Source organism: Nuphar pumila, chromosome 8, assembly GCF_984573655.1.
Source record: "Nuphar pumila chromosome 8, dmNupPumi1.hap1.1, whole genome shotgun sequence".
Lineage (NCBI taxonomy): Eukaryota > Viridiplantae > Streptophyta > Magnoliopsida > Nymphaeales > Nymphaeaceae > Nuphar > Nuphar pumila.
The window spans coordinates 125,138,123-125,149,899 of NC_143256.1; the positions used below are offsets into that span (position 1 = coordinate 125,138,123).

Sequence of the window (11,777 nt, forward strand, 5' to 3'; positions counted from 1 at the left end):
CAGTGGTAGAGCTGTTGGTTGTTAACTGATTGGTCATAGGTTTGAATCCTACTTTGACAAGATTAATCAAGGGACTCACTTTGACTGTTCGGAGTAGGTAACCTGTTCTCTTTGTTTGCTTTGACTGTTCTGAGTAGGTAACCTGTTCTCTTTCTTTGTTTCTATTGCATTCTATAGTATCGTGCCACATTATGTTCTGCGACATTTGAGAATCACTGTAAATACCTTAATATAGATCTGGGATAATCTTTTGTTCTATAACTTGGGAGCTCACATATGTGATCTACATGGTAAAAAAAACCTAAGAACCAATACTTGGATTAAGTTTTTTTTATGTGTAAATATGATTTTATAATATGCTAAAAATCAACTCTTGAAATTTTTTATTTTGTTGGACTATAAAAATCCTATTTATGCAATAAAATTGGTTCTTAAGATTTTGACCATGTAAATAGCATGTGTGTACTTTGATTTGCAAGAAAATAAATTTAAAATTGATTTTGCAAGTGGCTTGGACGATCGCTCCTCTCTCTCTCTTTCTCTTTATATAGTAACGATACAATATTCTCGGAGCACCTACTTCATTATCTAAATCATTGGATTGTTTCTAATTCAATGGTTCATGTTTAGATGAGGTTGAAATTAGGATAGCTTTTCATAACAAATGGCTTTGAGAAAAGTAAACAAGGGAAGGTGGTTTCCAAATTTCAAAGATGAAATGACGATCTCTCTCTTCCAATGCATAAACTGAATGAATGATGAATAAGTACGCATGACATGCATCTATGTTTATCATCTCACAATTTTTTTTGCTTTTTGTAAAAAATTTACCCTTTATTTATCTATGTGCATTGATGCATAAGAACAACTCCTATAGATGTGAGAAGAAATAAAGAAAAATATGAAATTAACATGCAAACTCATATACTTTTCAATCTTTTACATTTTCAGCACAACTAACATTAAAAAAACTTAAGGTTTTTTTTAGCACCGACAGAGAGAAAGAGAGAGAGACAAGAAAGAAAAGGGACAATCAAGATATGAGAGAGAAAATAGACAATCGAGAGAAGGGAGAAGAAGCGGTAAAGTCAAGAGAAGAGAGGCAATAAAGAGGAAGGGGCAAGAGCCTGACCCTAACTAGGGTAGGGCTTGAGCCCCAAATAATAGTTAAATCAAGGCTTTGACCTCCATTTGACCAAGGTGCACATCTCACGCAGAGGTGAGCTTCACCCCAAGGCACACACCTCATAATCCATGAGGTGTGCACCTTACCCCCTTGTGCTTTTTGCATATGCCTCAAGGCACAAAGGGCCTCGGCTTGAAGCGAGGTGTGCCTTTTGTGCCTTGAGGAACATTTTTAATAAGGATGAATGCTCAACATGCATGGTGGGATGTGGCAAAGTAAATGAGAGAGAAAGAGAGAGAGAGAGAGAGAGAGAGAGAGAGAGAGAGAGAGAGAGAGAGATGTTGAAATCATTTTCTCCCCCAACCACTACATCCTTATGTAATTTTTGGGAACCATTCATAATGCAAAACTATTAGAATTAGTGCCTCTTTTTTCTTCTTTCATTACTTTTTTGGAAGCCATTAAATATGGAAGACTATCAAAATTTCAACCTCATCTAAACCGTTAGATTGGAAACAATCCAATGGTTTAGATAAGGGAGTAACAATGGACGTATAAAAATCTTAACTTACACATTAGCAGCAGTCGTGACCACAGCTAATGCGTTGTTTTTGCGGTGCTCGTCAAATATATATATATATATATATATATAGTAGACATAGGTGCTTAATGATACATACTTAACGGGTTTTTCAGGTTCTGTACAGATGTGATCTATGTACTTGATTTTATAGGGATCAGCTCTTGAACTATTTGATTCCAACACATGGGATTTTTTGTAAATTTTTGAGTCTCCAATTATCATTTTTTCATCGAAAACACATGATCTAGGTGTGAATTCCTCATAAATCAACCATTCCCAAACACATTTATGGGGTCGAAACTGCAAAAAAAACACCCGAAGAGCAGAAAAACCATTAAGCACCTATGTTCTACCCGCTCTCTATGCATATATATAAGCTGAATATATTAGCCCCTCGTTTCTCTCGTTCTGCACCATTAGGCTCCATAGTTTAAAGTGTTTTGTGAAAGATCTGAACCGTTAGATGTGTTTAGCACGCTGAATTTAGTGAGAATCTACCCTTGGATCATGTTTTTTCGATGAAAAAATATATTTTTATGAGCTGAAAAAACTTGATGCCTTCTTAGCCATTGATTTTGGATCACCGGAAAAACCTTTATACATGTCGGATTCCGGTGATCCAAAAGCTGGGTTTCACTAAACAAAACCTATGGATCACATTTATGGTGTTAGATGTGAGAAAAAATATCAAAAACTATGATTTTTAAATGGGCTTAATGGGGCATAACAGGCACATTACTCTCTCTCTCTCTCTCTCTATATATATATATATATATATATATATATAGTGATGCATAGCTTATGCACTCATTATGTGCTCAATGGAAGGTCACTCACTTTCAGCGTGATGGCTCAGTGTCTTTTTTGCGTAAAAACACATTTAGGCACTAAAAGGGCTGCTAATGGTCTTGTGACATTTACTGGCGCTTTTTAAAAAGGTTTTTAAAATATTGCACATGTCCTGTTCAGCATTTAGTGGCGCTTTTAGTGCACCACTAAAGTTTTTTCGCGCAAAAAAAGACACTGAGCATCCATCACGCGGTGTGACGCAGAGTGACCTTCGTTTGACCACCTAACAAGTGAGCAGCTATATATATATATATATATATATATATATATATATATATATATATATATATATATATATATATATATATATAGGCGGAGAAATCTTTAAGTTATTTAATGTTGCAAAATTGCATTATAAAATAAGAGATATGTTCATCTTATCGTATTCAAAGGGAATACAATGGGAATGATAAGGCCGTGTGCCTTATCGTTTAGCCATCGAAGTTCATTAATCCATTTCAATCATTCTCAGTTGGTAAATTTTTGTGCCAGCATATAACTACAAACTCTGCAGAAAAAATAGAAACATTTCTTTTCAAATTTTACATGTAAAAAAGAAAATAAAGAAAGACAAATCTCTTCCCCTTCCATATAATTTCCTTTTTGGTTTAGTAATTCCTTTAAGTAATCACACATGGTTATGTTTCTAGGTTGTCGGTGTAAGGTTGGCTAAGCGGCATTCTTTTGATATTTGTGTTGCAGAAGGCTTCTTTTGCAATCAGTCTTGCATATTTCTGATCATTAAAGAAAGTGACCCTTAACTATGCAAAAATTCTCATTTTATTTCCCATCATCGACGAAAGAAATCTTGGCACATGACATGCCGGGGATGTGACAATCTTAGGTTACCAAACTTTGGCCAAGTAGAGCCACCCTGCTCCTTGGCAAGCTCAACAAGTTCTTGACCAATTAAAAGGAAAAAATCTACTCACACAATAAATTCCAATTGCTAGTAAATCTAATTGTCTTTCTTGAAAGGCTCAGTATCTAACATTTTCTCTTCTCAAAGTGCAAACTAAGATAACATATGTCGATTTCTATATTCACAGGGTAAACCTAATATTTCACCAAATGAATATGAAGAAGAGGGACACTGTAGTATCCATGAATTGCTTACATACACTAACATTAGATGTTAATTTTTCTTTCAATTTGTGTACATAATTACAGGACATGGGATTGGGGAGGGCAGGCTTCATGGTTCCCGACTGTGTACACGGCTGTGTAGCTCCATAATCTCTGGGTGGTTTGGATCCAAAGAAAGTGCGGCCCTGCAGTCACGGAGTGCGCCGGAAACATCTCCGATACTCTCATGGAAGGCAGCACGCAAGTGCAGAAGATGGAGATCAGCTTTGAATGCAATTGCCCTTGTCAACTCGGCAATTGCTTCTTTCTCTTGATGGTTGTCCATTAATACTGTCCAACATGGAGCAGGCGTTAATTACTGACACGGCAAAGAGGAAATAATGGCAAGATCAATATTCTAAAGAATATTTACACCATGGTACAACTAATAGCTTCTTTTTTTCTGAAGGAAATGGTCCAACTAATATCAAAGAATAATTTGTATACAACCCCTGTGATTGTATGGTTAAGTGCAAGAATAAGCACAGGCACAGAGAGTGCACACAGACACACAAACACACGTGAACGAGTGCAGGGCACATAAGTGCCCATGTGCGTGCATGAACACACACACATGATAACTCTCTAAGAAACACATACAGAACAACCAACAGTCAGCCGTTCGATGTGCAGGCGCTTCAATAAATACACAACTTATTAGTACAGTAAACAGAAGGCCATGGATATACAAAGTCACAAGAGCTAATGTTTGCTTTTCATATTGATTTATTTTGCTCTTTCAATCAGCAAAGTGTACAGAGATGGAGACCACAATGCAAAACGCATGACAGGCTCGAACTCACTAAGATCAACATTACAGATCTTATGGCAGCCTCTAATGATGTATTTACTTTCACATTTTACCTATTGTATAGACAGAACCAATAGCATTCAACCATTTAATTGTAAGATTTTGAATAGGAATATAAGAAAACATAGCCTATGCACCTAATGGAAAAATGAACATGCTGCAGAAAAGGTGTATTTTTTTACCGTGCAGGTAAACATGATAAGCAAAAGCTCCTATCATAGAGAATGCACATAAAAGTAGAATACAGATGAAAAAAGATTCTCAGATTAACAATTATAAAAAAACATGTTTATTGTCAATCAATTGGCAATCAACAGCATTCATCTGCTTTCATTTTGTCATGCTGATCAGGATGATTAATCAGCAAGCAACATAAGAAAATTGGTCAGAATTTCAAATACTAACCAAAGGTTCATCTATATAAGCCAATTAAGGCACAAAACGAAGAATTTATCCAGGTATATTTCTGCCAATCAATATTTTATCATGATTTTAGCCTGTATATTTGAAGGATAGATTAAGGGAAATAGGTTCAAACATGCCAACTATGCTTTGAGAATCAAGAAATGGAGAAAAAACATTTGCCTAACCTGCAGCTCTGTATCTGTATGGGTATACCCGCAGGGGGTCTAACTGGGTGACCATTTTCAGATCCTCCTTTGTAAGATCACGATCACAATATTCAGATCTCTTCTCATATGCTGAAGCATTGTTCTTAGCCTTCTCAATCAACTTTGTCATTTCTTCATACGCTGCTTCTCTGTTGTTCTTTAGGTAATGCACGCGAGCAAGCCCTTGGTGAGCCCGGGTATGACGGATCTTGAGGGCATTAATATAACAATCAGCAGCCATATCCAGCTTCCCACACTCCACATAGACACTACCAAGATTGTTAAGAGCCTGCCCATAGAGTTCAAGAAAAGTAGAATACATTTCAGGAATTCATAACAAGAACTAATACAAACTAGAAATACAGTTAACAAGCACATAACTAGGGAGGGGAGTGAAACGATTTTCAAGATATTTATGAACCTTGTGGCACCTATGTGTATCAGTGATTGGACTCTAAAATTGACATTGTATCAGTCATGAGAAAATCATGGACTGAAATCACACCCACCAAATGAAATAAAAACAGCATCGTATTGCGTATGTGGGTACATCCACCAAAAGAAACAAAAACAGCATCATGTTGCATACATGGGTACTTCAAGATGACCAGTATACCCAGGCATGCAAAAAATAATGACAAGATGCCTTAATTTACACCCAAAGGGGGTCCCACATTGCAAGCACTGAACTTCTTTTTTCTCTAAATTAATAGTTGTCATATTTTCAAAATATTTTGTAATATTTTCCTAAGATTTTATTTGCAAAACAACTGGAATTTCAAGATATTTCCTTTCTGAATAATTTCATTGAGTATAACTACTTGAAGTGAAAGTATGAACCCACTTGTCATTATCTAACCACAAGTTCTACATAATCCTGTCATTTTTCACTATTATGATAAGACAAAACAACCTTTTAGACAAATAAATACCGCATACAAAGAGTCACAAAGAGGGTTGGAAAATGATTGAGACCATGAGTAAAATCTAATGAGCAATTATGGTGTATTGCTCATTCTCTCACACCGACAGCATTTGTTGACTCAGGGATTGCACAGAGGATCAAACAGTGATCCCATCAAGTCAGTTTGAAAGGAAATGTTAGATTGACCAAAAGGGGCTACTTTTAACTATTGAAAATATATCTGTCATTATGATATATTTTGCTCTTCCTTTTTTGTCTTAGACCATGACATATTTCTCAAAAGCATTTCGACCATGATAATTGTACTGAAAAAGCATTAATTTACTATTGAATTTTCCTCTCAATTGCTTTAAAAATTGTATCATTGTCAAAGAGGCTGTCTGGCAAAGGAAGGTTTCAGCTCCCTCAGAAGGGCAGGAGTAAGAAGTGTGCTCCAGGAAGCAGCTTAGAAAACCAAATCTATCACCTAGATAAGATGCATGTATTGCAACACAGAAATCAGAAGCATTCATTTCCTTTATATGACACCAACTAGTAGACCTAAACCTTACTGCAAGTGAAAGTTACTGTTTCTTCAAAGCAATTGATCACTAAATTACTGATACTCATTCAACAACATCTGCAGGAAATTAAAGATTCAGGTGCTGTTACATGCTTGACGGACAAATATTGAAAGAGAGCATCATTTGTTATCTGCTTATAAAAATTAACCATATGATATTCGGAAATATACGAACATTTTCATGGATGAAAAGTTCAGGAATCAATTACTCGAAGTAGATAAAGTAAACTGATTGGAATATTTCTTTAGCTAGTAACAAGTTTACAACTTGATTTGTATTTGGAGAACTTAAAGGCTGCAACACAAAAATTCCTTAATAACTGAACTACATATTACACAGAATATGAAATATTGCTTGCAAAGTTGCAATTTAACCAAAAAAAAGATGAAGTTGAGCCTGATGATAGTAAGATCATCACATCTTTGTTGGAGGAAATACTAGCTGTTTTTCTACTGAGCCAAAAGGATAAATAAAATCATATGACTAGTATCTCAAACCATGAATCGGAAGCATCAACCAACAGCAGTCTATGCTTGTATGCGTGTGCTTACATGTTCAGCTAGCAGCATGACAGAGAGAGAATAACCTACCTGTCCCTTTCGAAGTCTATCTGAAGGACACTTCAAAGCATCTTCAAGAAGTGACACAACCTTCATGGAGTATGAAGGATCAGGGTTACAATCTGCCAAAGCATATGCTTTAAGAAAAAATGCTTCAAATGACCTCTGAAGTTTAAGTGTTTCCTCTGCCTTGTGAAGCCCTTCTTCACAATGCCCAGTGTCATACAAAATCCAACCCTCATAAACAAGACGCTCTGGTTCACTAGCTGCATGCTTGCGTGCTAGTTGGAGACTCCGCATGGCTGCTTCAGGACAGTTTAACCTGATTTGGCAAAAAAGGAAAAAAACAACTAATTAACTATTTCACGAGAACTACAACAAAGCACATGATGAGTTCAAATGTAGGTCATTCTCATAGAGAAGAGAGAGCGTAAGTGTACCTAAGCAGAAGCAGGGACTGTCTGAAGTACAGCACACCTTTTACGGGATCAGACTCTAACATCTGGTATATTACAGACAATGAACCAATGTCATCAACTGAGGACCACCGGTCATAAAGTTGCAACCAACAATCAGCAGTTGTCCATGGTTTGACATGCTCTTGAACGAGAGTGTGCAGCTGGGAAGCAGCCACACGACCCTCAAACATCCTATATTGGGTATTCAAAGTAAGGATTGCCTGAATATCTGACAAAGCAGCTCTGTAATCCTCAATTAAGAGATAGAAGCAAAACCGGAGCTCCAAGCATTCCAAAGTCAATTTAAATCCTAGAATTCGATTTATTTCTGCCAATGCTGCTTGCATATTTTGTTCTCTCATCAGAGTGGCAGCTCGATACATGTAAGAGTAAATAAGAGTTGGGTCCAACTCTGTTGCTTTCTGAAGATCCTGCCACCTCTTTTCACCATCACAGTACAAAGACCTTTCCTGGTACATCCACCCTAGAGGATTATGTGAGGCAATCACTGAGCTGATTTTCTCATATGATGAAAGTTGATTCCCCTGTTTAAAACTGACTCTAGCCAAACCAGCAACGGAATAAACATGTCCACATTGGTAAGCTGCATCAAAGAGCTGCCCGGCTTTGTCATACTCTTTTCTCAACAGCCTCATGCATCCAAGCTGATGAAGTGCCAACTGTTTATGTCTAATATCACTTGCACACTCTACTAGTCTTTCCAAGAACCTAACAGTAACATCTGAAGTTGGGTTTCTGTTCATCGCAACCTCACTAAGGAAACAGAAGAGAGAAAATGAAGCGTGACTGACCATGATCAATCTCTGATGTGCATCTGCATCACAGAAAATTCTAGTAACCTGCTCATCGTTCAAGCAGTCTGGAAGATCATGTAGAAACACTTGCAGACATGAAGCAGCAACCACCGGGGAGTTCTCCTGCAAAGCATACTCCATAAGGTCAATTGCATCCTGCCTGCCGCAAACCATAGCAGCAAGTTTCCTGTCACAAACATCCTTAAGCTTTTCGCAACAAAATTTGTTTGCGAAACTCAATATTTCAAGTATAGCATTTGCAGGCAAGTCCATCAAATCATTTGTTTGGCTAAACTCACCAATCGCTCGCATACTCATCGGCGAGATACAATTCTCAGATAAATCAATTTCTTGTTGTGATGATTCTGTGAAACACCCATTAAGCATGGTATGAAAAGGAATCGATAGAGCTGCCATCTTTTGGCGATCACACTTTACCTTCTCATCTCCTATTCTGAATATGACAGAATCAGAAATACCTATAGTGCCACGATCATGGGTCTCCATATCTTGGGAAGCTTGAGCTCCAAAATCAAGCTGTGAAGACGCAATGTCCAAGTACCCAAACTCCTGAGTACATTTCCCACAAGAATTGAGCAAATCAGCAATCAGTTCTTCCCCTTGCTTCTCATACTTCAACCAAGCACCGAAGACCATCCTTTCATGTACGGTGCTGGCATTCTGCCAAGCAGACCTAAGGCTTCGTCGAAGCAATTTCATCTCCCCTAGACCCCTAAACACATGAGACTGCAGCAAGTAGAGGCTTGCCCTTTCATGCACGGAAGAAAATTCGAGCTCTTCATGAATCTGAGCTAGAACCTCAATGTAATCGAGCGGCTTAAAATATGGAAGAATTGATGGTTCTGCGACCTTTACGAGGGGTTCGCTATGACAACCAAACACATAATCTATAAGCATGTGAATCAAACCAGAAATATGTTGAACTTAATTGAAGCACAAACCATAAACTACAAAGGCCAATTGCTCATAACAACTGTTAAAGGGGTAGAATCCAATCACACCGCTAAAGTAATGAACCCAAATGCATTCCAAACTAAATTATAGAATTAAGCCCCCATTCAAGAGAAATCCCCAAAAAGAGATTAGGGAAAAAGAAAAATGAGATCCAAATGATAATTTTTGCACTAGGAAACACCAACTTCAATATATATCAGATGCCCATAAAACTAAAATATATATACCTAACATGGGCACACACAGAACTATCCACAGAAACCAACCAAAATGAGGCTGAATGTAAACCGAATGCCCAAATAAAAACTAACCCAAATATTGATTATTGAGTGCCACATAAATCGGAGAAAACAAACAAAAGCAAAAGATCCTAATGAATCCATAGATACCAACCAAAATGAGGCTGTAAACGGAATGCCCAAATAAAAACTAACCCAAATATTAATTATTGCGTGCCACATAAATCGGATAAAACAAACAAAAGCAAAATATCTTAATGATGCTAGAGAGAGAGAGAGAGAGGCAAAACTTACTTGCAGGAGTATGTAGAGAGCTTGGTGAGCTTCCCCCTCTCAACCTGAAGCCATGATTGTGGGTTGAGGGCATGGAGTTGGGGCTCTTTACATGAGTCTGAAAAGAAAGACTTTCTCATACCACCAAACAGGAAACCTCCCTGCTGTTCCCAACTCTTCAAAATCTCACTCTGGATCCCACACAAGATGTATAGACCCCCACCTTCCCACAGCAAATCACTATAATCTTGGCACCAACAAAAAAATAGAACTCACAAAAGATACCATGACACCCCACAACCCCAAACAAAATCTCTAGAAACCTTTACACCAACAAAGGGGAAAAACCACCCTCCTTGATTTCTAAGACTACGACCCACAAGAGAAGAACCAACCAAAAAGGAAATTAAAAGAGAAAAGACCCTCTATGTTATCCCACAAACTATGTCTACTGGGGCGAAAACATAAAAAAAAAAGGGATAAAAACACACAAACTATACTCACAAAAAAGAAAAACTAACACCACTATTGGAAACAGAAACACGAACGGGTAGCAGAGGAAAAAAGGAAAAAAAACTCTTCTCCAAACGGCTCTATTTTCATAAGAAAAATGAAAAAATCTGTGAGAGATAGAGGAAATCGTCTCGAAACGCCCCCGAAATGGGTCACACCGTGTGAATCAGTGAGCCACGCAACCTTTTATTCCGTTAAAAGAGAAAAGAACTGAACAGAAGATAACAGAAATCTCTAATACGCTCATTATTGCTGGGGAAGGAAGGAAACCATTGTTGCATATGCCAAGATTCCTAAAAGGCAATTAAAAAACTAACACATGTGTGCATTGGTAGCATCGCAATAAAAAGCAATAATAAAATAAATCTCGCACACTTTATTATTATTATTAATGAAGGATGATCTGGTGAGGACTGACCTCCCAAGTAGTGGTGTGAGGACCATTCTCCTCTAACGGCCCATAAAAGGCCAAGCCTTTTTGGCCCGTAAAAGCCCACTTGCTCAAGATGAGGTCTTAAGACTTTTTGAACTATTTTGATATGTCCAAACTAAGTTTGAAGTTCGAATCTCATGGGTGGCGTTCCTTGCTGGGTCTATTCTCCGGTGAGTAGGGGACCTTCAGCCAATGTGCGGTCGGTGATGGGCAGTATTTTTTCTTGAAGTATTCAAAAAACAAAAAACAAATACTAAGTTCAAGTTTGAAGCCAAACCATAACACACATAAGGGTGTCAACGGGTTGGTTTATCCGAACCAAACCCTATAGGGTCCGAGTGTGATGATAAATAATAAGACCCGATTAAGACTTGGGTCCGGATTTGAAGGTCCAATTAATACATGAACCTGAATATAGTTTGTGAAATTTTATACCAGACCCCGGATCTGACTTGAGTTCTGATGAAGACCCATAAATTTTCAATGTAAAAATGATAAAAAATATGGTTTTACTGGGTATGGTCCGGGTCTGGTTCATGTAGTTCTTATCGGATACATGTATAGTTTTTCTTACAGTGAACCCAATTAGACCCGGGTATGAACCCGATATCATACCCCAAAACCGGGTCTAAATCTGGTTTCACTTGGATCGAACCAAACCCAACCCAACCCAACCCGTTGACACCCCCCTAAACACACAGCATCCACACTTGCTGCCCAATACTTTTTAAGTGGACTTGCACATGGGTAAGTTATGTCACAGGGACACGTCATTTTTAGTTTCAATAACAAAAGAAGTCGTAAGCTCATGATACATGCAAATATTATTTTATTTTCAGGTTCTAATACTATTTTTATATAGTAAAATATCAAATATTAATTTATATTAATTAAATAATAAAAAACCCATGTTCTCGT

The 11,777-nt window shown here is 37.5% G+C and overlaps 1 protein-coding gene across 1 annotated transcript; it reads right to left on the bottom strand.

Annotated features, from left to right (window-relative positions):
* Positions 1–3,507: 3,507 nt before the first annotated feature.
* Positions 3,508–10,755, bottom strand: LOC149830611 (ETO1-like protein 1). The gene is made up of 5 exons (XM_090016642.1): positions 9,935–10,755; positions 7,594–9,312; positions 7,184–7,475; positions 5,085–5,394; positions 3,508–3,974 (listed from the first exon to the last, which is right to left on the bottom strand). The coding sequence occupies exons 1-5, from the start codon at positions 10,051–10,053 to the stop codon at positions 3,754–3,756; spliced, it is 2,661 nt and encodes an 886-aa protein (XP_089872768.1). The 5' UTR covers positions 10,054–10,755; the 3' UTR covers positions 3,508–3,753.
* Positions 10,756–11,777: the final 1,022 nt, after the last annotated feature.

Coding starts and splice junctions, on each gene's coding strand:
- LOC149830611 (XM_090016642.1), bottom strand. CDS start 10,053: ATGAGAAAGTCTTTCTTTTCAGACTCATGTAAAGAGCCCCAACTCCAT. Junction 9,313..9,934: donor CTCTCTACATACTCCTGCAA/GTAAGTTTTGCC, acceptor TGGTTGTCATAG/CGAACCCCTCGTAAAGGTCG. Junction 5,395..7,183: donor ATAGACTTCGAAAGGGACAG/GTAGGTTATTCT, acceptor CTCTATGGGCAG/GCTCTTAACAATCTTGGTAG.